This window comes from Gopherus evgoodei, chromosome 2 (genome assembly GCF_007399415.2).
Source record: "Gopherus evgoodei ecotype Sinaloan lineage chromosome 2, rGopEvg1_v1.p, whole genome shotgun sequence".
Lineage (NCBI taxonomy): Eukaryota > Metazoa > Chordata > Testudines > Testudinidae > Gopherus > Gopherus evgoodei.
The window spans coordinates 30,374,102-30,397,057 of record NC_044323.1 but is presented as its reverse complement, the minus strand read 5'-3'; the positions used below and the strand labels follow the sequence as shown (position 1 = coordinate 30,397,057).

Genomic DNA, 22,956 nt, shown 5'->3' with positions numbered 1-22,956 from the left:
TAATATTGCAGGGCTCAGGATGTTGTACCATGCGTTGCATTCATTTCTCTTTCTAAAGATAACAGCATTTGCCATAGTGAGACAAGGTAGCATGGTGGACTGGTTTGTTGCATCCTGATGATGCCTGTTTTCCTCCATGCATACAGTTTGTGGCAATACATTTTAGAATGGAACACTGTTTCCCAACATGTCATTGTCAAAGAACATGGCTGATCCTGCACTCTTTCTGTAATCACCTTTGTGATGTAAAATCAATATACATTTTTTGATGTATGAAAAAAGCACACATTCATTGAACTGGGCACTTTTTGCAATAATTGAGTAACAATAGAAAAAGATATTCCTCAAATATAGAATATAAGCTATCCATAATACTACTGAGCTGTAGCAATCAGTACCCCCTCAGCCTCTTCATATACTGTACCTTAATTTTTACTCTCCAAGATGGAAAAAATGGGCTTGACAACATAGTTGGAAGCTTAGTGGATTGGGCTCTGGCTGACCAAGAAGGGAAACAAGTTTGGAGTGAAATGGATCTTTATTAAAAACACCTTTTCAGCAACTGCCTTGTACTTAAACTGATTGAACCCTCCAGCCCAAGAAACTCTTCTGATCATAAATGTGTAGCTTAAATGTCGTTCTACCCTAAAAAGTGATGTAGTAACAATGGCATAATGAGGTTCCATTCTCGCTGTGCACTAGGTTTTCAATAGGGCTCAGCTACCACCAGCTCTTTTTAATTCACATAGGAACTACTTAGTACTAAGTGTCTTTTTGGACAGTCTAGCTCTAGGTATCACTGACTTTTTTCAATATCAGAGTTGTTCAATTTTCTAATGAGAAGATGCAGGGAGGGGAGGTTTCTAACTGTCAGCTCAGCAAACTCATTTGACACTCTAAGAGTCAAGTCTGGAATCTTTTATACTACCTGTAATTAAAGGGTCTTCAGAAGGAATTAGGCCCTGTGACACCAGTGCAACCCTGTTATCCATAAGTGGGCCAGCACATGTCCTTGATGGCATAATCGGAAGATGGTGGAGTTTGCTAGTTATGTCTGGTATAATTTGGCCTGTAGACCATCATAAAACCAAAAACATTTATTAGTTTATTGGATTTTCTTCAAAACAAAGAGGTTTAATGCACGATCTTAGAATTATATTATGACATATATTAACTGAAAATGAGGAGTGATGCTCTGGCAGATTAATTTTGATCTGCCAGTATGACCAAACAAGTCCATATGCTCATCCTCTGAGGGAATTGTGAAAGGTTTAATTATTTTTGCTCTTAAAACAGAGCTGTAAAAATGTCACATGACTTTAAATCTTACATGCTTGGATCCTCTCTCATATCTAAGAAACTTATAGCCAGAACATGAAGGTGCTGCTACCTTAGCAGGAAGCTTGTTCCTTCTTGAATTTTTCAGGATTTTCGAAAAGTATCCAATAAGAATTTTTTTTTTGATTTGGCCTGTTATCTTTTGTCCTTGAATGACATGTAGTTGCATTAGAAGATGAGTACTGCTGAAATGGTCAGTTTGGTATCACAGGGTAAATCCTGCTTGGAAGATTGATAGCTGTCGAAACGAAGATAACTTCTGAGCAGGGGCGGCTCCAGGCCCCAGCACGCCAAGCGTGTGCTTGGGGCAGCATGCCGCGGGGGGCGCTCTGCCGGTTGCCGGGAGGGCGGGAGGCAGGCAGCCTTCGGCGGCATGCCTGCGGAGGGTCCACTGATCCCACAGTTCCGGTGGACCTCCTGCAGGAGTGCCTGTGGAGGGTCCGCTGGTCCCACAGCTTCAGTGGAGCTGCGGAACCTCTGGACCCTCTTCAGGCACGCCTGCGGGAGGTCCACCGGAGCCGCGGGACCGGTGACCGGCAGAGCACCCCCCGCGGCATGCTGCCGTGCTTGGGGTGGCGAAATGTCTAGAGCTGCCCCTGCTTCTGAGAGTCCTCAGTAGAGGATAACCCATTTAATGTCCTAACCAACATTCTAAAATAGGTTCTAATGTTAAAGGCTTGAGTTGTTGCTGAGGGCATAATGACTGTCCCACTTAGTTACTGGTAGTCTGTGCTGTAGCTATTAATGTACTTTATGCCAAAACAAAGTATGGAAGTTTCAATGTAAATAAAACATTTTACACTTTTACAGATGTTTCTCTTTTTCCCCCTTTCCCAAGTGTTGCACATTTTTGAGTCATGCAGTGATAAGTTCCCCACCACTACTGAGTTACTAATTGGTTGAAAGTAATATTACCTCCAAACCTGCCATGTGTGTGACTATGTGCGACAGTGTAACTTTGTTTGGTCACAGAACAACAAATTAGTGAACAGGCAGGGCCTTGGCATCAGTGCACATAGAACTGCAGGCCGTAGTAAAAAGAGAAACCCAGTTGGATAAGGTTTCAAGAGCCAACCAGCGTCTTTAGAAGAAAAATGTATGAGCTTCAATGTTTTATCCATCAAATAAGAAAACCCTGCAGTAGCAGACTACCTGCCTATTTTTAAATATTTCCCAAACAGAGGGTATGAGTGTGTGCGTAATCTGAAATCCTCTTTTGGGAAAGTGCTATTCAGATGTTGTTCTAAATACCTGAGCAACAAATACTAAATGAATGCTTAAAAAAAAACCAACATAATGTGAACATAGGTGAGAAGTGGATTAATTAAAATCACTGATTTTAACTATGACTTAAATCAGCAAGCAGGAAACCTTAATTTAAATAATCAGTTTTCAGCATCTTTGCACTGGTGGAAAGATTTATTAATATTTATTATAATATTAAGATTTATTGTAATAAAGACTTATATTCCCAAAGAAAGGTGAATTTTTTTTCCAAGGGTTGGGTGCAATTAAAACACATTCATTTGCAACTTAATACAGTCTTTACAGTAAATTTTGGTACTTTATTTTACTGACATGGAAGATACGTTGTATCTATACACATTTATTTAAGCATATATATAACTTGCATCTATTTAGATTCTTAATTTTTCAATTTTTATGATGGAAAATGTTGAATGATTAGTTTTTATTTACTAGATTAATTTTGTATTTGTGATTTGTATAAAGCTCTCTTTGGCTGGAAATTTAAATTCAGTTAAACATTGCACAAAACCAGTGTTTCAAATTTTATTAGTTTTGTTTAAACTCTCTTAAATGTGCTGATGAAGGAGAAAAAAGTTCACCAGAAATTTTATCTAACATGTTTTTGCATTTAAAACTGATTAATTTTTTTAAAAAAGGAAGTATTCTCTGTGTTTAGTGAATTGAACTGATTGTTTCTGGTCCTTCAGGATTTTAGATCTAGTAGAGCTCATCTTCTCAAGCCTAATTTTTATTCATGGTTTGGAAGGGGGTGGGGGCGAGAAGCGTTTCTGCTTTTTCAACTCCTATCGTTTTCTAAACGTTGAATGAACTAGTCATTGAACTGAACTAGATGAATAAACTGGAATGTAAAAAAAATCTCTCTGCACCTGCGGAAGAGGCTTCTGCTGTCAAAAGCAGATTTACCACTTCAGCAAACTCTGATTCCAGCTACCTACCTTCATCCCATTAAGTGATTTGACTGTCTTTAAAACTTCGGAACACATCTGTACTGCTTAATATTTTTTAAACAATTGAATAGATTTAGTAAATTTAGGTCTTAATATAGGCTGTCATAATTTCAAATTTAATTTTAAAATTAAAAAATAATTTTACATAAAAATAAACCTGAATTTAATTTAAATAGTCGGATTTTTAAAAAAAGTCTTTTTAAAAATAATCAGTTTTTCTCCATGTTAACTTTGAGAGAAGACTGCTCATAAAACTTCCACACTCATTATCCAGCTGTCGTTAGCTTGTGTTTAACATTGTGATAGAAAACAAAATAATTCAACTTTGCTAGGGTTCATCCTTTCATAGTCAATATAACTTAAACTGTAATGCCTACAGAAAACTTGACAACTGATAATCAGCTGGTTTGTTGAGACTACTGCCTCTTATGCTGATCATTATTATGTCATTGTTTCTATTTGTTTTCTCTGTCAGTATCCACCTGTTGTCTCTCTTGTCATTTACTTAGATTGTAAGCTGCTTGTCTTTTGTACAGCACCTAGAACAATGGGACCCTGATCCAGGACTGGGACTCGTAGGCACTACTACAATAGAGTTGGGGAGCGGGGGGGAAGTTGATTTTGTATATTCTCTTTATTGAACCTCATGATCCTGTGTTTAAACACTATCCGTTTCTTTATGGCCACAGAAAAGGAAAGTTAACACATGCCACTTATGTTGCAACTCACACTGCCTATTATACCAAGCTATTCTGTAGCATATATAAAGGTTCAACATGTCGACATGTTCCCCTAACACTCCCTGCCGCTCTCTGAAAATAAACTATTTTTTTGAAGCAAACTACACATAGCTGCCCATGAGACTGTTCCAAAGTCCAATATTTAAACCAAATATTGATGATAGTGTACACTGATAAGTGTTAGTCCTACTCATGCTCTCATATAGAAATCCTGCGACCAATCTAAGAGCTTGTGATCAGTCTAGTACACCATGATTAATATATTTTTCTTTTTAAAAACATTGATGGGATTGAATCCCACACTGTTACTGCTGTAACATTTTTACACTAGTTGGTATCAGATCATCCTGATTAGTGATATCCAGGATATACTGTGGATAAAGTTACAGTATTTTGTTAGTTACTAATACAGTATTCCATATCCATTACATTTAATTCATTTTAGTTTAATTTTAAAGTGAATTTTGATGCTTGAGGGAAGTTCTATTAAGATCACTGAGGGCTGAAGATCTGTCCTGCAAACAGGTGCCGCCTTGTACAAACTGCCTGGAGTGCCCTGCTTATGTGCTTTGATCCTGGTCTGATTAGATTACTCTGGGCCAATATTTAAACTCTGCAATCTTCATATTGAATTTGATCAGAGAGGCTAATATTGGAGATAACTGGGGAAATCCACCTGGCCTTAGTAAACTGTTTTTTCCTTTTGAAGAATATGCATGCTGTGGCAAACCACAAGCTGGATTCCCATTCCACCATTAAAAATCATTCAGCTGACTTTTTCATTTTCCAGGGATCTTCTTTTTATTTTGAAGTTGCTTGTTTCTGTGAGTTACAGTTGAATCATACAACTTCTCTCTGTGATCCTATCACAAATTACAATCTACCATTTGACAGTCTGTTATATTGATAGCATCACACGAGAGTCTTCTATTTAAAAACAAAAACCAAATCTGCACCCCAAAAAACTATCAGCATAAACCCTGAAAAGCACAAAAGACACACAACTTCAACATATTGTTTTATGTATAGCTGTGATATATGTCAAGGTCAATCTGAATACTACAGAACAAGTGCTTGGACCATGTTCTGGAAGTTACTGTGCAACAGTCTTCCACACCATTTTAGTAACTACTGTTAACTCATACACCACTAGGATCAGAAATTCACATCTTGTTCCCCTTGAGAACTACATTTCCAAACTTACAGGGGTTGGAAGGGCATCTGGTTTCTAGCACTAGCGGTTGACCAAAAAACTGGTTGAGAAAATCCAGTGGAAAGGAAGGAAGTGAGAGAGAAGAAGCCCCAGGCAATTTGAATGGTGCATATTGTAATGCCTGTTCTTATGTGCCGCCTAAGCTACAAAGACTAAAGCTAGAAATCTGGGTAGCTTACCTTTGTAGCAGTGTAGAACATTCTCTTCCTGTTCTAGCAGTTCACAAGATGTAAGGCCTCCCCCACTGGTTCAGGACTAAATAGAACAAGTCTCATTTTGGCCTACTTTAATTTTCAATCCCTGTCTAAATGAGATCAGAATAAAGGATAAAGGGGCAAGAGGTGGTGGAGTTGCCTTTCACTCGCAGAGATATTTCAGGTATGCTGATAGGTATGTTCATCACCCATATTGTGCCATGGAAGTTAAGTCCAAATGTGCATTTATGTTACTGTATACTAGTGGTATGTTCTAAAACCTCCTCTTCAGGGACTTAATTCTGCAATAAAATTGAGCTCTTGGTTGAATGCCAGCCTTTATCCTGGAAGTAAATATTTTAAAATATGGTTAATCTTGTCCTTCCATAAACTAAATGTTTATTTTTATGCTGATTTCTTGATTATACTTGCTATGGGCAAGACCCTGGGTTGACACTGCTGTATTACTAACCAGACCACATTTCTACAATACGTCAGTCTGTGTATTTATGGAATACAGTTGCAGCACCTAAACTGAAGTCACATGAAAAGAAGTAAATTACCAGTTTCAGGTAAAGCAAAAACCTAAACTGTACATAAAGAAGCAGCAAGTCTTTTAAATATCAGAGGCAAGCTCAAGCCATTCTATATTAAAACCCAATCAGAGGTCTGCATAGTGACTCAGCTTTTAGTCATATACTATTGCAAGGAAATCAGGCTTCTAGTTTCTCACTCCCCAGCCCCTGTGGTAGCATATATGGGGTTTGTTGCCCGTTGAAAAGAAATTGTGCCATATTTATTTATATAGCATCTTTTTGTTCAAAGGGGTTTACAAATGTCAACTGAAACTGTATATATAGGGATTACTTCACCCATCACTGAAATGCTAGTGAAATGACAGGAGATGAAATGTGATAGTTGTCTAACAGCAGGTAACACTATTAAACAGTTTAGGATATGAAGTAAATATTTATGCAGTTAAAACTACAGGGGGAAATTATCTAAGCAGACTGTAACTAACAAAGTAGGAAAATATTCAGAGTACTGTGGTTAATTAACTCTCGGAACAGTTGGTGTAAAGTACTATGTGGTCTTTGGCCACAAGTCATCAGGACACTTAGGACTTGTCTAGACTAGGATTAAAGGGGTTGACTTGGTGTATTTTAAAAAACTTATTAGCCAACACATTTAGCTAATAGTAAAAATACACGTGTAGACAGACCAACCTGTATTAATGTATTAGCTGGTTGTGATGTCACCTAAACTACCCACCAGGATTAACCTCAACCAACTAATGTGTTTACACTAGTGTTTTAAAACATGTTGACAGGGTAAATTGTATTTTAACATGTTCTTAAAATACCATGTTTTAACCCTAGACTAGATAAACCTTTAGAGGACTCCCTTGTATTTATTATAGTATGTGCAAAATGTGTTTTAAGGAGGTTAGTAAGCAAGGAACCCAAATAGGAAATGTTTACCTATATGTGACTGGTTATGGGAAAACCTACTTTTCTAGACCATCCCTTCTTGCTTAAAACAGAAGCATATAGACATCCTGCCGTGAGGCCTGAGAATTCCTAATGTATAAAAGATACACTGCATCTTTTCTTTTTTCTTTTTAGTTTCAGAATTAAGAAAACTCTTTGAACCAAACAAGCAAAATATTTTGGAAATGAAAAGGTAAAACAGCCTTTTGTCTAACTGCTGTAAAATACAAATAATTTAGTAATAGTTTCTAGAGGAGGTCACAAAATAATTCTATCTCCAAATCCTTAGATAACATTTACACATTTTCTTCCATCTTTTACAGGAAAGAGAGGATTGCCAGACGTTTAGAGGGAATTGAAAATGATACACAGCCCATCCTCCTACAAAGTTGTCCTGGATTAGTTACCCACCGTTTACTAGAAGAAGATACACCAAGATATATGCGTGCAACAGACCCATATAGTCCCCACTTTGGTACGAAATACATTTACATATATATATCTAAAACTGACATTGCTGAAGTACTTCATGTTTGCTATGTTATCATCCTTGCAGTAGCAGATACACAGTTCTCTCACACTTAATGGTTTACTTTCAGAGACAGCACTGTCGCAAGATACCGTATATACTCATTCATAAGCCAGATATTTTGAGTAAAAAAGGGAAGCACTAGAGAAGGGGATCGGCTTATGAACAGGTATAGAGAGGGAGAGGTGGGACACAGCCCCTCCCCAACAGAGGGAGCAAAGACAGGCAGCAGAGCCAGAAGGGAAGAGGCAGGGTCAGAGTCTCTCCACCTCTGGCCACGCTGCTCTCCCCCAGCTTCCAAAGCAGCTGCAGCCATGCCACTCGGCCCCACCCACCAGAGCAGGCTGTGGCTGACTGGAACATGTTGCGGCCGCGCCGCCCGGTCTAGCCCGCCGGAGCAGGCTGTGGCTGAGCAGCTTCAACCACGCCAGAGACATCCTCCCCTGGCCCTCCCCAGATAAAGTGGGAAGGGATGGTATGGGGAGAGTGGAGTGTCCTGGGCTAAGGGTGGGGTCATGTGAGGGGTGGTCACAGGGGTTACTGCCCTGACTCCCAGCTTCTCTCCCTCCCCACCCCACCCCCAAAAAAAATTTCCTCATCAGTTGCTGTCCCAGCCCGTCAGGGTAAGCAGTTGGCATGAGTTGGCATGCTGGGATGCTTTATTTACTTGGGTTTACCTCCGTGCCTGCTCGAGGTTAACAAACCATCTCGGCCCCCGAGCGACTTATCCTGATAGTCCGGGAGCCAAAGTTTGCTAACCCCTGAATTATAGGGTCCGCTTATGAATGGGTTATAAAAATTTTCCATCCTAAGGGGGTTGCCTGGCTTATGACTGAGTATATATGGTACTTTTTCAGTTTTCTATCTGGCTTTGATTGATCTTTGTACAGTATCTCTGTTCGTCCACCATTTTAGAAAGAGACACTGCTTTTATTTTTAAATCCTGTAGATTATTTTAAGAATCCTAACTTCCTTCTGAAGGTGGAATACATACTCAGTATTCAAAAGCATTTCCTTGTTTGTTTGTATGTGTTTTGGAGATGTCAGCGCAAGAAGTAGAGGATTATTTTGGAGTAGTTCATGGGAGTATCCATAAACAGTTTTGCTAGTTATTTGAATTGCAAAAATTTATAATAATTAAAAAGAAAAAGTCACGCTATATGCGGTTGAAGCCTGCTTACTGAATGGCAGGTGTGATGCTCCAAACAGATTTGAATAATATTTTTAATAAAGTGTGAATTCAGGACAAGTCACTAATCCCTCGTAATTCTTCTACACGTGTACTTTTTGTAGGAAGATCAAATGAAGAGGAGGAAACTTCAGATTCTTCTGTAGAAAAACAACCTAGGTCATCCAGGTATCGAGCAGAACCTACAGGAGCACTTTCAGAGCCTACATATAGCACAGGAGCCATGGATACCCAGGGACTTGAGTCGAAAGCAGAAAGAATAGCTAGATACAAGGCAGAGAGGAGACGCCAGCTAGCAGAAAAATATGGATTGCCTTTAGAATCTGAGGGAGATTCTGAATATTTATCCAGATATACCAGGGCAAGAAAAGATCCTGATGCTGCTGAAAAAAAAGAAATAAAAAGCGACAAGCAGGAGGATGGAAGCAAGGAATATAGTTCCCTGTACTCCTCCATGTCTGAGAATAAGGAGTCATGGACTACTGCTTCTGAATCAAAGGAATATTCCTTCCATGAAAAAGACAGCATTCCAGATAGAGAGGAGCTTTCAAAGTTGGAGAATAAAAGAGCACTGGATGTTAGTGCTCCTGGACAGACTCAGGACTTGTCACCAGAAGTGGATGGTTCTGCATCCTTTTCATATTCTAAACAAGAATCCTCCTTTAAGGAAGTGCCAATGTCACCAAAGCAAACTTGCAGAGTATCCCTTTCCTCACCAAAGCAGCTAGTTTCACCAAGTCATTCACACAATGACCAGCCCTTGTATAGTGACACCAAACAAGGGTAAGTATGCTTTTTCTATATTGGTATCCTTTGACCTTTATAGAAATCTCTCTACAATACAGACAAGACTTAAAGATGATGTATCTGAATAAACCAATTCTCCATTGGTGCTTATGTCTTCTGTGCCTTGAGCTGAGTTCTGTTTTTTGATATGTAGATACTCATTGTCATATCGTGTAAAACTGGATTGCTATGCTTACATGCAATAAGGTTTTACAAGTCCATGTGTGTGTTTGCTGGGTGTTTTAGACTTAAGCTACTGTAACCAGAAGGTCCTTTTATGAAAAGCAACTATCCTTTATAAAGAGATTTCTGGAGAAATTGAGAATGGGGATGATTACAGTACTACATTTGCTGCATTTTGAAAATGTGCATTTACTGTTTGATCTAGAAAATACTTTCAATTTAAATGTATTTACTTCAAATTCAGTATTTTTTTTTAGTAAAAAAAATTATATATTATTTTTTTTCTGTATGGAGTGTTTTGCCAATATTAAATAGAAGTAGCCTGTTTCCATAGCCTGCAAATGAAAGTCTTAAACTAAAATGTTTGTTGGGTAGGTTGAAAAAAATTGTCTGACTATTGTAAAAAATTAGGGCCATGGTATTTAAGCAAATTCTGATTCTGTTGATAGTCTCATACATCATATAAATATTCTTTTATGAGATCCTGCATATGTTGAGTTCCGGAACACTTCAGATGTAAACTTTTCCACTCTGTCCTCCCCACATAAGTGATAAGTTTTCACATTCTTATGACTCGAAGTCTGATATCTGGTGGATCGGAGATTCAAACTGATTTCCCAGTCTTCATTTGAGAGCAGCAGCATAAGAGTGCTGATGTTACTTTGAGGTCCGAGAGCCATCAAATGCTTTATTGTAGCAAATGAAAACAAGTCTGACTAGTAATTCTCTAAATACTTCATCTTCGAACAACTTCTTTTCCTAAAAATATGCAGCTTTAGTTGTTGTTTGGCTCCCTGAAGGTTAATGTAAGTGAATGTATCTCAAGCTGTAAAGAAACAAGATGAGACAGAGACATCCTGTAACAGTAGTTTGACAGTGTACCATCTTAAAAATGGACAGTAACTGTTGTCAGTAAGATTTAGCTGTGCTGGGTAATCTTGACTACTTCAGAATAATTTACAAGAACTAATATAAGTGAAACGATTTGTGAGGATTATGTAAATTTAACCAGCGATGGAAAAAGATTATTAAAATCAAGTTACTTTGATTTAGTGTATCGTATTTTCTTAATTAAGTTATTAAAGTAAAATGAGAGAAGTAAAACTCCTGAAAGTCTTTAAATTATTCCTAAATTCCTCGTTTCATGGTATTTATACACCTTTCAAGTAGTGTAAGGAACGTTTCCACTACCTCCTTCAAGTGAAAGGCTAATACCTGTAGTATGAATATCTCTTTTGGGGTTTTCCTTTTTCTGCCAGTAGATGGATGCAGCCAGCTATCCGTTATCCATGTTCGGTAAACTTGTGCAATTTTGCTTATTTTCCCGTTCTGTTTCACATAGGACAGAATTGATGATAGTACAAGCAGTCCTTAACTTTACGACGTTCAACATACAACGAACGGCACTTACGATGTTTCTGAATTGACACCCTGATTCGACTTATGACAATTGGTTTCGACTTTACGATGCTCAGTCCCGCAGTGGAGTATACTGTGGTTCTGAGTTGTAACGTTTTGACTTGTGATGCAATTTTCAGGAACCAGTTATGTCGTAAGTCCAAGGATTGCCTGTGCTTCTAATATTTTAGAGCCTTGAAAACTCAATTTTTAAGACTGCTTCCTTTGTGCATCTGCATACAGCTGTCTTTGGACACTCCACTTAAGCAAAAGTCTGAGAGAAAAAGTGCTCATCTAAGGGAGCTATCTGGAGAAAGTTGACAAGACTGAGACTGCGTTATTATATATGCAAATAACTGCACTGCAGGCTTATGACCAGCTATTCCATTCTACTGAGAAGTTTCAGGGAGCCTGGTCCAACAGAAGGTCTCAGCCAAGCACTGCACACTTCTATCTCAAGCTTTATTCAGTTAATCTAAAGATGAATCACTCCTGACTAATCCTGTTACTAATAGGAACAATTAAAATGTGAGCCCCCACGACTCTCCCTTCTCTGGTTTATAAATCCCTGAAGCTAAAGGAGTGGACCAAATTCTAGCCTTAAAAAAGGCACAGAGATTAGACTGTCACTCTTCAAAGCCAAGAACCTGTCCACTTCAATTTGAGTTTCTTGTTCTCCCCTGTAATAAACCATAGCAAACACCCTGAGAGCATACAGCCATGAGGAGACACTTTTAGAATAACCCTCTCTTCTGTGTTTTTTACCACTTTCCAGCTGCAGAACATGTTATTTGGACTTTTCCACCACAATAGGATGGTGGGAAGACCAGGCTATGTTCCCGGTGAAACAGCATAAAGATCTTTGTGACGGTTTGAGAGTAGAAAACTGCCCCTAAAAAGCAAATTATCTGTATTTACCTGAGGCTGCCTTGTCTTGCCATTGTTTTGTTTCCTGTGGGTTTCCCCCTACTCTGGTCTGACTTAATCCTTTGGGTTTAAATAGGCAGCAATACAAAACTGAACAGGAACAGTAAAGCTATGTCTACACTACAGCCTATGTCCGCAAAACTTATGTTGCTCGGGAGTGTGAGTATCTCCCCTCGCCCCCCAGAACTGTATAAGTTACGCTGACATAAGCACAGATATGCGCAGTGCGATGCCAGTGGGAGATCTTCTTCCGCAGACATCACTTCTGCTGCTTGCAGAGGTGGTTTTTTTATCCCAATGGGGAGCCCGTCCGCATATGGCATCTTCACCACACACGCTGCAGCGCAGGGGTGCTGGAACAATTTGTATAGTGGAGGTGCTGAGAGCCATTGAACCAAACTCTAAACCAGGCTAGGAAACCTATGGCACACGTGGTGAAGGCAGCACGCAAGATGATTTTCGGTGGCACTCACACTGCCCGGGTCCTGGCCACCGGTCCAGGGGGCTCTGCATTTTAGTGTAATTTTAAATGATGCTTCTTAAACATTTTAAAAACCTTATTTACTTTACATACAACAAAAGTTTAGTTATATATGATAGACTTACAGAAAGAGACCTTCTAAAAATGTTAATATATTACTGGCATGTGAAACCTTAAATTAGAGTGAGTAAATGAAGTCTCAGCACACCACTTCTGAAAGTTTGCCGACCCCTGCTCTAAACCTTGTATGTGATGGAAACCATTTCAAGCCAGGGATGCGGCAGCACTCCCAGCGCCGCTAGTTCCAGCATCTATATTGCAGCGGTGCAACTGTACTGTTACACCTGCGCTGCTGCAGCGCTGCACGTATAGACATGGCCTAACGCACACGATATTCAGAAAACTAATATGAATGTCTGTCTTCCAATTCATCATAATAGACTTTAAAGAAATCAGAACTATTTTTCAGAAATACTTATAGTTGTTTCAGGAGGCTAAATGAGCTGTTGTCTCATGCAGTCTGTTCTACTAATGTTGTATTCTCCATCAAGTTTGATTATGCAGGGTATGACTACCAATCAGTTTGCCTGGTGTAGAGCTTTGAAAATCAGAGTTTAACATGTCAGTGTTAGATTCTTTTAACTTTTATGTTCAGCTGACTTAAAATTTAAAACAAATACAGCTTGTAACTTCCTGTGTTAAGAAAGTTTGTTTGACTGATTATTTATTTTTTAAATGCAGACTATCAAAGAATATCTTTGGGGGGCGGGTTGCCTTCTTAATTATGGAAATAGAATTCATAAAGTGTCAGATTAACCTCACATTTTTAACATGGTTTGCCTACATTTGACTGCTCTTTTCAAAGGACAAGAGATTGAATACAAATGCTCATTGCTCATGCCTATTGTGATAAATGCCAGAATACATACTAACAAGCCAAGAGAAAGTTTTATTGTTTCAAGGCAACCAAATCTCTGCTGGGTCAATGCCCCAGGGAGCGCTTTGAAAGGCTTATTCCACCCTTTTGTGTGATCTTAGTAAGATGAAAAACAAGAATTGTTTTAACAATAAGGGGTAGATTTTAAATGAGAGATGTGGAAAAAGTCATAATTATGGTTGAGGTTTCAGACTGAACATTATAAATAGGCAGATTTATTTACAGTACCTATATATGATTTCCCTGTGATCTTTTATCTGACCCTTTTTTTATAGGAAGGCAGAACAAGAGAGTTTTTAATGAGTTTAAGGCTTATTCTAAATTCTTTTAAGTTTAATAAAGATCCTTTTGCCAAATTCAGCTGTTAAAGCAGTATGTAAATCCAGGGTGACTCTACTAAATTATAAAGAGCTACTCCAGATTTACACCAGTGTAACTGAGCAGAATTTGGTCCATTGTGCCTTTACATTGCATTTTGTACGTAAACTTCATCATTGTCTAAAAATGTATATGATCTTCTATGGAGGTGGGCAGGGCCGCCCGGGGGGGGCGGGGCAAATGGAGCAATTTGCCCCAAGCCCCAGTCCCCACAAGGGCCCCCACGAGAGTTTTGCAGGGGCCCGGGAGCAGGGTTCTTCACTCACTCCGGGGGCCCTGGAAAACTCTTGCGGGGCCCAGGCCCCCGGAGCTTCTTCCACTCCGGGTCTTCGCCGAAGCGGGACCTGCTGCCGAAGTGCTGGGTCTTTGGTAATTTGGCGGTGAGGGGCCCCCGCCACAGGTCTTCAGGGAACTTCGGTGGCGGGTCCCGGAGTGAAAGGACCCCCGAATTACCGCCGAAGTGGGGGCCCCCCACCACCAAAATCCTCAGGCCCCCTGAATCCTCTGGGCGGCCCTGGAGGTGTGACTCTTTGTTGTGGATATTACAGATATTGAATGCACCTGTGAAAGAGTACAATGGTATATCAGTTGTTTCATGAAGGGCTTTTGTAGCCTAGCGTGCTTTCAAATTTCAGTAGGCACTCATATATTGTTTCCATTTTGGAGTCTGATGCAAGAAGCATCAGGCCAAGAATGTGTTTCTTTGCTCATTTAGAGTATTTTAACTCTTCCCACTTTATCCTAAAAGACCACATACTCCCCACTCGGTGGGCTGGGAGTTACTGGATCTGAATTCCTGAAGCCTGGCATATTGCTCTCAGAGGGGGGGAGGTTTCTGATGTTCATTCTCTTTATGCAAGAATTTCATGTAAGCTATGGTAATACATTCTCCTAGCGTCATTAAACTTGTGTCATCTGTTTGTTTGTGGCTAAAGATCTTTTGGTTAGACTTTAGCTCTTTAGATTGCAAATAAAGGAAATAGTCTAACAGTAATCCTATGTGCAATATAGTGCTTCTGTCTATGTAACTTATATAAAATGTCAAACCAGGAAGTAAAATAAAATTACTTTCTATGTAGCTTCCTAAGGATGATTTAGATGTGGGTGTCCAGGTTCCTGACAATGTCGGCATGGTTAGTTGGCAAAATGTTTACGGTTCTGTTGTTTTCAGAGGGGATGGATCACTTGACGATTACCTGTTAGGTTCATTCCCTCTGAAACACCTGGTAATGGCCACTATTGGACGATAGGATACTGGGCTAGCTGACCTTTGGTCTGACCAGCATGGCTGATCTTAAGTTCTTATGTATTCTTTTGTATGTGAAGGTGGGTTATTTGATAATTTATCATGCAAATTTGTTAAAGTTAGAAGTGTGCAGTGCCAGTACTTCAGAAACCAAGACCTTATAATTGAGAAATTTGAAAACATTTTTAAGATTAACGCGGGGAGGGACTGAGTGTGCATGTATTGATGTCTTACCAGAAAGTTATCTGAAATTCTGTTTTCTATAGTAGTACAGGGAAGGCAAAACCTGAATGGTTTCTTCAGAAAGATTCAGAAGGGGACACACCTTCACTTATCAGCTGGCCCTCCAGGTATCCTAGAATGTAGCTGTGTGGCTAATAATTAGATTATACCTTTTGTTACTGACTTCCCTCTCTTTCTCCTTTCCCCTGCCCTCATTTAACATTTGCCTTTTTATCCTTTAACAGCAGTGAATCCGAAAATACTACTTCTGTTCAATAAACTGCTGTGGAAACTTGTTTCTGGAGCATCTGCTTTTTGTCTCTTATAACTAATCGATGTTTTCATGAAGAACTAGACATGCCCCTAATGTTTTCTTCACAGCTATTAAGATATTGGTCTTTGGCTAACTTCTTATCTTATCTTCAGCCTGTTCTTAACCATTTTTCCTCCCCTTGCACTCTGCAAGCCAACAGATTTTTGTATTACAAAATTCTTTATGCCCCGAATGCAGGATGTGACTAAAAATAAGACTTGATCGTTTTATTTTTTAAGGCTGGAGTGGGGGAGGAGGACTAAGAATTAAGTCACTGGGAAGACAAAACAACCAAATTTAGAGCTACAAATAACTGCTACTCTCCAGTTTGACAGAACATCAAATGAGTCCACAAGTGGAAGCTTTCTGGGGAGGACTCTTCATTGCATTTCAGACTGTTGATTGAACTAATTATCTGACTCCGAAAACCTTCCCAGTGACTGTTCTGGGTAATTGGTGGGTGCATAATACCCCGAAAAGGCATTTTTTTAAACTTTGAGAATGAGCACTGTTATTCATGTTTTGAAGTAAGTCACTGTAAGGTCCTTCATTTTAAAATGGACCAATCCTCATAACAGAGAGAAAATATTAAGCAGATGAAAAGGGTGATACGTCAGGTAGTTGGGGATATAGTAGATTATACTAGTGCTCAAAAGCATTCGTTTATTTTTTTTAAATCTTGTTTTTATGTAAAAATAAATTTTGCAAGTAGGAAAAGTCTGTTGGTAGCAAGCCTTGACTTGCACTTACTTGAGGGTTGGAATATCTGTTAATTGCTACTAAATAGTTAGCTTGATACTGTACATGAGCTTTTCCCAACCTTAGGGCAAAAAACCACCTTACTGATTACTAGTTGCATGGTGGGTGTGGGGAAATAGCTTTCAATTTTAATTTTTTATATGGCATTTTAAAATGTTATTCAACTGTCTCACTGACTGTGCACATTTTGTGGCTCTAAAAATTTATGCTAGAGATGTGTTACAATTATGTGGTTACGTGTAGGACAAATGCTGCCCTCGGGTGCTTATTATGCTTAGTTCCTGTTGATGTCAGTGGGAGCCAGCAGCAGGCATCCAGAGGCGGAGGATGGCTTGTATTTGTGCATGTACATCGTAATGGTTGAACAGAACATAAACCAAGGTGGGATAAGTTTCAGTACATTCTCAGAAATTTAGCATATTGGAATGTGGTGAAACTTTTCCTAAATGTTCATACAGTGTAAGTTTTGTGCAAGCCCACAGAGTGACAACCATACTGGGCTTCCATTTTCTGCCGACATGTTTTTCATTTTTAGAGAGGCTCCTTAACATTATTTGGTTTCATTTATCATGATAGATAAAGTTGTGTGCAACATTTGAAATGGGAGCATTTCTGAGGTTCGCATGGAGATTTTGACTTGTCTGTGCACCATATTCTCTACATCTTTTATTGGAAGGGATATGGGGAGATACCAAGATATTTGACTAATTTGTTTCAAAGTGAGCAAGGATCAGTATGTTGACAGCTTAACAGTACATATAGGAAAAGGAGGTCAGAATGTCACACTAAAGACACCCTTCAAAAAACTATATTTTTAGAAAGCAACTCCTAATTCTCTATTTTGAAAAATAGGAAAATATATTATGTTCGACAGAGGAGTGGAATTGTGATTACTAGGAACCTGCTCTAAATGTGATTCATTGCTCAGTTATCTTTCTGAAAGGTCACACGTGTACTAGGTGCCTGTAAATAATTTAAAATATTCTTAAGGCTGGTGTTAATGCCAAGATTTTAAGATGGGGAGTTTGTTTCAAAGTATATCCTTAAAATACTTAGATGTTTATCTTTTCATTTTGTTTTACTATATGATGTTGCTCTCTGGTCCCACAATTGATGTATGTTTTTTCCAAAACTAGTTACTGCTGGTCACAGCTTTAATCCTTTTTCTTTCTTAAAGAGTAAAAGTTAGAGAGAAACTGGTGAAAGAGGAAAGTGCTCATGGAAGCCCTGAACTTGTCACAGACCCTGTATCTCAGAAAAAATCTCATCCAGTGCCAGTTGATTACATGCCTCTTCAGTCAGAAACTTCTTCCTTTGATAGGGTTGCCAGCCAGACACTCAGTTCAGTCCGCCAACCGATACATGGATATATTCAGCCTGCTGGTGTTGCTCATACTGCCAAACTGATGGCAACAGAAGATCCAGAAAATATCTCAATTAGCAGCCTCTTAATATCAGACAATGCCAACATCAAGACAAAATCCCCACCAGCCAGTGCACTGGAAAAGGAAAAAAGTAACATACTTCAGAATTATGGCGCAAAGCCCGACGAATATCCTTTGGGGACAGAACAGCTTTTGAAAAACAGAAAACCAATTTTGCAATCTGAGGTTCTCAGGGAAGGGAAGAGCAATGAAGACCATTTTAGAGCAAGTGAATTTGGCAAGACTACTGTTCCCTCATCTCTTATAAGCAAGCCAAAGGCTAACTCATCAGAGCTTCAGAAAGGGCTAGAGTGCACTAAGCACCAGGTGCCTGAACCCCAGTTTAAGACTCGTGAGAACACTGAAAGGAGTGAGACAGTTATGTATATACAAAGTGGATCCATATCACATTCTGCTAAGGCGAAAGGTCAAGCTCAGGAAGTGTCTACGATAAAGCATAAAGTCCTGACTCGTTCAATGTCTGATTTTACTGGTTCTCCTAAGCCAGAGGCTTTAAAAAGTAAGGAAACTGTTACGAAAAAGGAGATGGCGTTCCAGAGTGCTGAAGAAAATGTGCCTAATGGTGAGACTGGCATGGTTGACACAAAAGTCTCTGTTGCTCAACTCCGTAATGCCTTTCTGGAAACTATCAATGTCCGCAAGAAAACTGAACTGTAGGTGACATTTCAGAAATATTTTTGTGTGACACTTGCACGCCCTTGGCAAAATGACAAACTCAACATCAGTAGTGTTCTGCATTAAACCACACAGCTTAGCTCTCACCAATGTGTATTGACGGCTGAGTCAGCCTGAATCTGCTCTTATGCTTCTGCTTGCTACTGCAAGTTATGATGTTGGGTAGCTGGAATGTTTGCTATACTTCTGTGCATGTTACTGTAGGAGCATGCAGAGTGATCTTTAGTGGATTGTTTTGCTGGGATGCCTATATCTGTGCTTTACTTTTCTCTTCTGTTCTCTTTTCTTTGCACTTTCTATCATTTGATTAAAAGTGAATCTCGATTTGAGATGTCAACATCAGGTACTGATTTGTCTGCCAATACTGAACCTGAAAGAGTGTCACGAAGGCCAAGGCGCTATTTTTCTCCTGGTGAAAGTAGGAAAACTTCTGAGAGATTTAGAACTCAACCAATCACTTCAGCAGAACGAAAGGAAACGGATAGGTAGGCATGTGTGAGACTGTATGTAGTGTTCTGGTCCAGGTAAATATGAATTTGTTTGAGAAGAGAATTTTCTCACAGTAATGTTAGCAAAACCATTGTACAAAGGGTTTTGTTTCACCATAAAAGTAAAAATAGGCAAGTCTTCATTTTAAGACGAGAAATGTAGCTCTTCTGACACCTAACAGTTTCATTTCTTTAAAAAATAGGATTTTCTCTAGGTATCTAGTTATAGACCTAGGTAATGAATTGTTGTAAAACACTGAAGTGCAGCTATGTGATTGGTTCTCAGTAATAATATATGATTTGTGTGTGTGTGTATAAAGTTAGCTCTTTTTAAAAAATAAACCAAAACTTAATGTTGGGTTAGAGGAACTGGCAGAAAATCTTAAACTATGATCTTCTATGAGTTGTACTTGAAATAATTTTTCTTTACTAGATTTAAATTTGGCTGGAATTGCTCGCCTTTCCGCTTTGTTAGAGGTTGTCCTTAATGAAAATTATTGAAACTTGGAAAGCATCCATGATTTTCCTCATTCATAAGACATTCTGCGTCCCATCTGACAATTTGAGTGGAAGATTTGTGTTTCTAGATTTTCTTTCCAGCTGACTTTTTTTTTTTTTTTATTTGCTGATTTTCACTAGGTCCCCTCTGAGTCCAGAAATGCCAACTGCTGAGGGTAAGTCTCTGTCTCTTCACTTCCATTCCCTCTTGGGTAACTGTGAACTTAGTTTTTTTTGAAATGGGAGTTATGTCAATATGAACACGAATAACTAAAATATGCCACTGTTCCTTGAGCTGTATCTAAAAGGGTTGATTTGTCATTGAGTGTTAAGCCCAAAAAGTTGCTTCTGCAACTTTCTAATGAATATTATATTACAAAAAATGAATTAAACCAAATTACCTTTTTCTTTATGTAATCAGTTGTATCTGACCAAAAGTACAGATGAGTTTATACCAGGAATAAAAATCTATTACTCCAAACCAGTGGTCTGGGACCAGTGTTTGGAAAAGCTTTACTGCTGATGGAAACACTTGCACTGGTCTAACAAAATGTTCCAGCCAAGCAAATGGCAAGATATTGGATCTTAAAGCTACATAATTTTGACTACTATTTTGGTAATCGCTTTGCCCCATACACATACTTCAGTTCTGACTGACACAAATTAAGAAGCTAGTTTCATGTCTAATCTCACGAATGGCTAAATGTAAGAGTTTGGTGTTGTGATAAAGTGGGAATATTTTATTATAATTTTGAGTCCTGTTTGTGCCTCAGTTTCCCCTATATGCTGTCCTGTTCATAGGCGCTGACTCCGTGGGTGCTCCAGGGCTGGAGCACCCACGGGGAAAAAATGGTGGGTGCTGAGCACCCACTGGCAGCCTCCCGATCAGCTTCTCCCAACCCCCAAGTGCCTACTGCCCGACAAATGGCCCCGCGGATAAGTGCCGCCTCATGCCTCCTGCCTGGCACAATCAGCTGTTTTGAAGTGTACAGGAGGCTGGGGGTAAGGGGGAGGAGCTCGAGGGAGGGGTCTGGAAGAGGTGGGGCCTCTGAGAAAGGGTTGGAGTGGGGGCGGTTCTTGGGGCAGAGCCGGGGGTCGAGCACCCCTCAGCACTTTGGAAAGTCAGTACCTGTGTGGTTAGAACATATCTGTTTGCTCTTGGGGAAGGCTATGACACAGGAGTTAATAGCATCTAACTGTCGGGGCCGTAGACCCCATATCAGTGGAGCAGACAATGGGAGAAGACAATAGGAAATGCAGTTGCCTGGACATTGACACTTAGCAGCCAATGACCTAAAGGGATATGGATTTCTCACCTCTCCTCATGGAGGCTGAGCAGCATTTCCCCAGCTTGAGAACAAAGGACTAAAGAGGTTTGAGGTGGGGAATAAGATTTGGCTGCTGGAAGGAGTTGGGGCTCCCACCTCGAGTTTGACGAAGGAAATCAGATGGAGGGAGAAAGATGGAGCTTGATCCAGGTGGATCACTACAGCTTGACTGGGCTCTGGGCTAACCAGAATGGTCTGTGCTTTAACCTTCATTTCTCTCTGCTACCTCAAGGACTTCCTGTGCTGTGTTCCAGTTAACAAATAAATCCTACTGTTTTAACGACGCAGTGCAGGTGTCACTGCAAATGCTTGGTGAGGTGCATTCATCCATGGAGATTGTACAGGTCTCCATCAGGGGTCTGTTTCAGTTGGACTTACTGAACGGAGCTCACAGTGTGAAGCAGGAGTGCTGAAGGCCCAGAGGTCCAGTCTAAAGAGATGATGAAGCCATGTGGCTAACCCTGAAGGAAGTGTGAGATCCCTAGGGTGTCTGGCCCACTGAAGGGGTTTCTCCTGGAGACTGTTCCAAAGCTGGGGCCATAGCACCGATCCTGTGGATCCATGACAGATGTCTTATGCTATTTGAAAGCTGTTTTTCCCTGCAGCTTTCAAGATGCATATAGCACAGGTTTTCAGAGCTGGAGATGGACAATGGTATCTGCTACGCATACCAGCTGAAACTTTCTGAAGCAGGAAGCAAGATAATAATCAGAGTGTCTTACTCTTAAGATCTGATATGGAACAGGTTATATGGTGGTATTGGTATAATGTAGGGCTGTCAAGTGATTTAAAAAATTAATCACGATTATGCATGTGATTAAAAAGATTAATAGAATACCATTTATTTAAATATTTTTGATGTTTTCTACATTTTCAAATATATTGCTTTAAATTACAACACAGAATATAAAGTATATAGTGCTCACTTTATATTTATTTTTAATGACAAATATTTGCACTGTAAAAAACAAAAGAAATAGTATTTTTCAATTCACCTACTACAAGTACTGTAGTGCAGTCTCTTGAAAGTTGAACTTACAAATGTATAATTATGTACAAAAATAAACTGCATTCAAAAATAAAACGTAAAACTTTAGAGCCTGCACATCCACTCAATCCTATTTCAGCCAATCGCTCAGACAAACAAGTTTTGTAACAATTTTACAGGAGATGCTGCTGCCCGTTTCTTGTTTACAGTGTCACCTGAAAGTGAGAACAGGCATTCCCATGACACTGTTGTAGACAGTGTCACAAGATATTTACATCCCAGATGTGCTAAAGATTCATATATCCCTTCATGTTTCATACACTATTTCAGAGGATGTGTAAATGCTGATGATGGGTTCTACTCGATAACGATCCAAAGTAGTGCGGACTGACGCATGTTCACTTTCCTCATCTGCGTCAGATGCCACCAGCATAGGGTTGATTTTCATTTTTAGTGGTTCGAGTTCTGTAGTATGCACATTGGAGTGTTACTCTTTTAAGACTTCAGAAAGCTCCACACCTCATCCTGCTCAGATTTTGAAAGGCACTTCAGATTCTTAAACATTGCGTCGAGTGCTGTAGATATTTTTAGAAATCTCATGTTGGTACCTTCTTTGCATTTTGTCAAATCTGCAATGAAAGTGTTCTTAAAACAAACATATGCTGTGTTGTCATCTGAGACTGCTATAACATGAAACATATTGCAGAATGTGGGTAAAACAGAATAGGAGACATAAAATTCTCCCCAAATGAGTTCAGTCACAAATTTAATTAACACATTTTTTTTTATATGTGCATCGTCAGCTTGGAAACGTCCTCTGGAATGGTGGCAGAAGCATGAAGGGGCATATGAATGTTTAGCATGTCTGGCACATAAATACTTTGCAACGCTGACTACAAAAGTGCCATGTGAATGCCTGTTCTCACTTTCAGATGACATTGTGAATAAGAATCGGGCAGCGTTCTCTCCTGTAAATGTAAACAGACTTGTTTGTC

At 39.5% G+C, this 22,956-nt stretch overlaps 1 protein-coding gene across 26 annotated transcripts in view; it reads left to right on the top strand.

Annotated features, from left to right (window-relative positions):
- SVIL (supervillin) overlaps window positions 1-22,956 on the top strand; it is a 153,175-nt gene that overhangs the window by 65,459 nt on the left and 64,760 nt on the right. For 17 of the 26 annotated variants that reach the window (XM_030550254.1, XM_030550257.1, XM_030550241.1 and 14 more), the window contains exons 4-10: window positions 7,327-7,384; window positions 7,515-7,666; window positions 9,014-9,692; window positions 15,512-15,595; window positions 17,717-18,637; window positions 18,974-19,144; window positions 19,787-19,821. In XM_030550254.1, the coding sequence (XP_030406114.1) occupies window positions 7,327-7,384; window positions 7,515-7,666; window positions 9,014-9,692; window positions 15,512-15,595; window positions 17,717-18,637; window positions 18,974-19,144; window positions 19,787-19,821 (2,100 nt within the window). The remainder of the gene's footprint in view (window positions 1-7,326; window positions 7,385-7,514; window positions 7,667-9,013; window positions 9,693-15,511; window positions 15,596-17,716; window positions 18,638-18,973; window positions 19,145-19,786; window positions 19,822-22,956) is intronic. The other 9 variants (XM_030550255.1, XM_030550250.1, XM_030550246.1 and 6 more) reach the window with 4 other exon arrangements.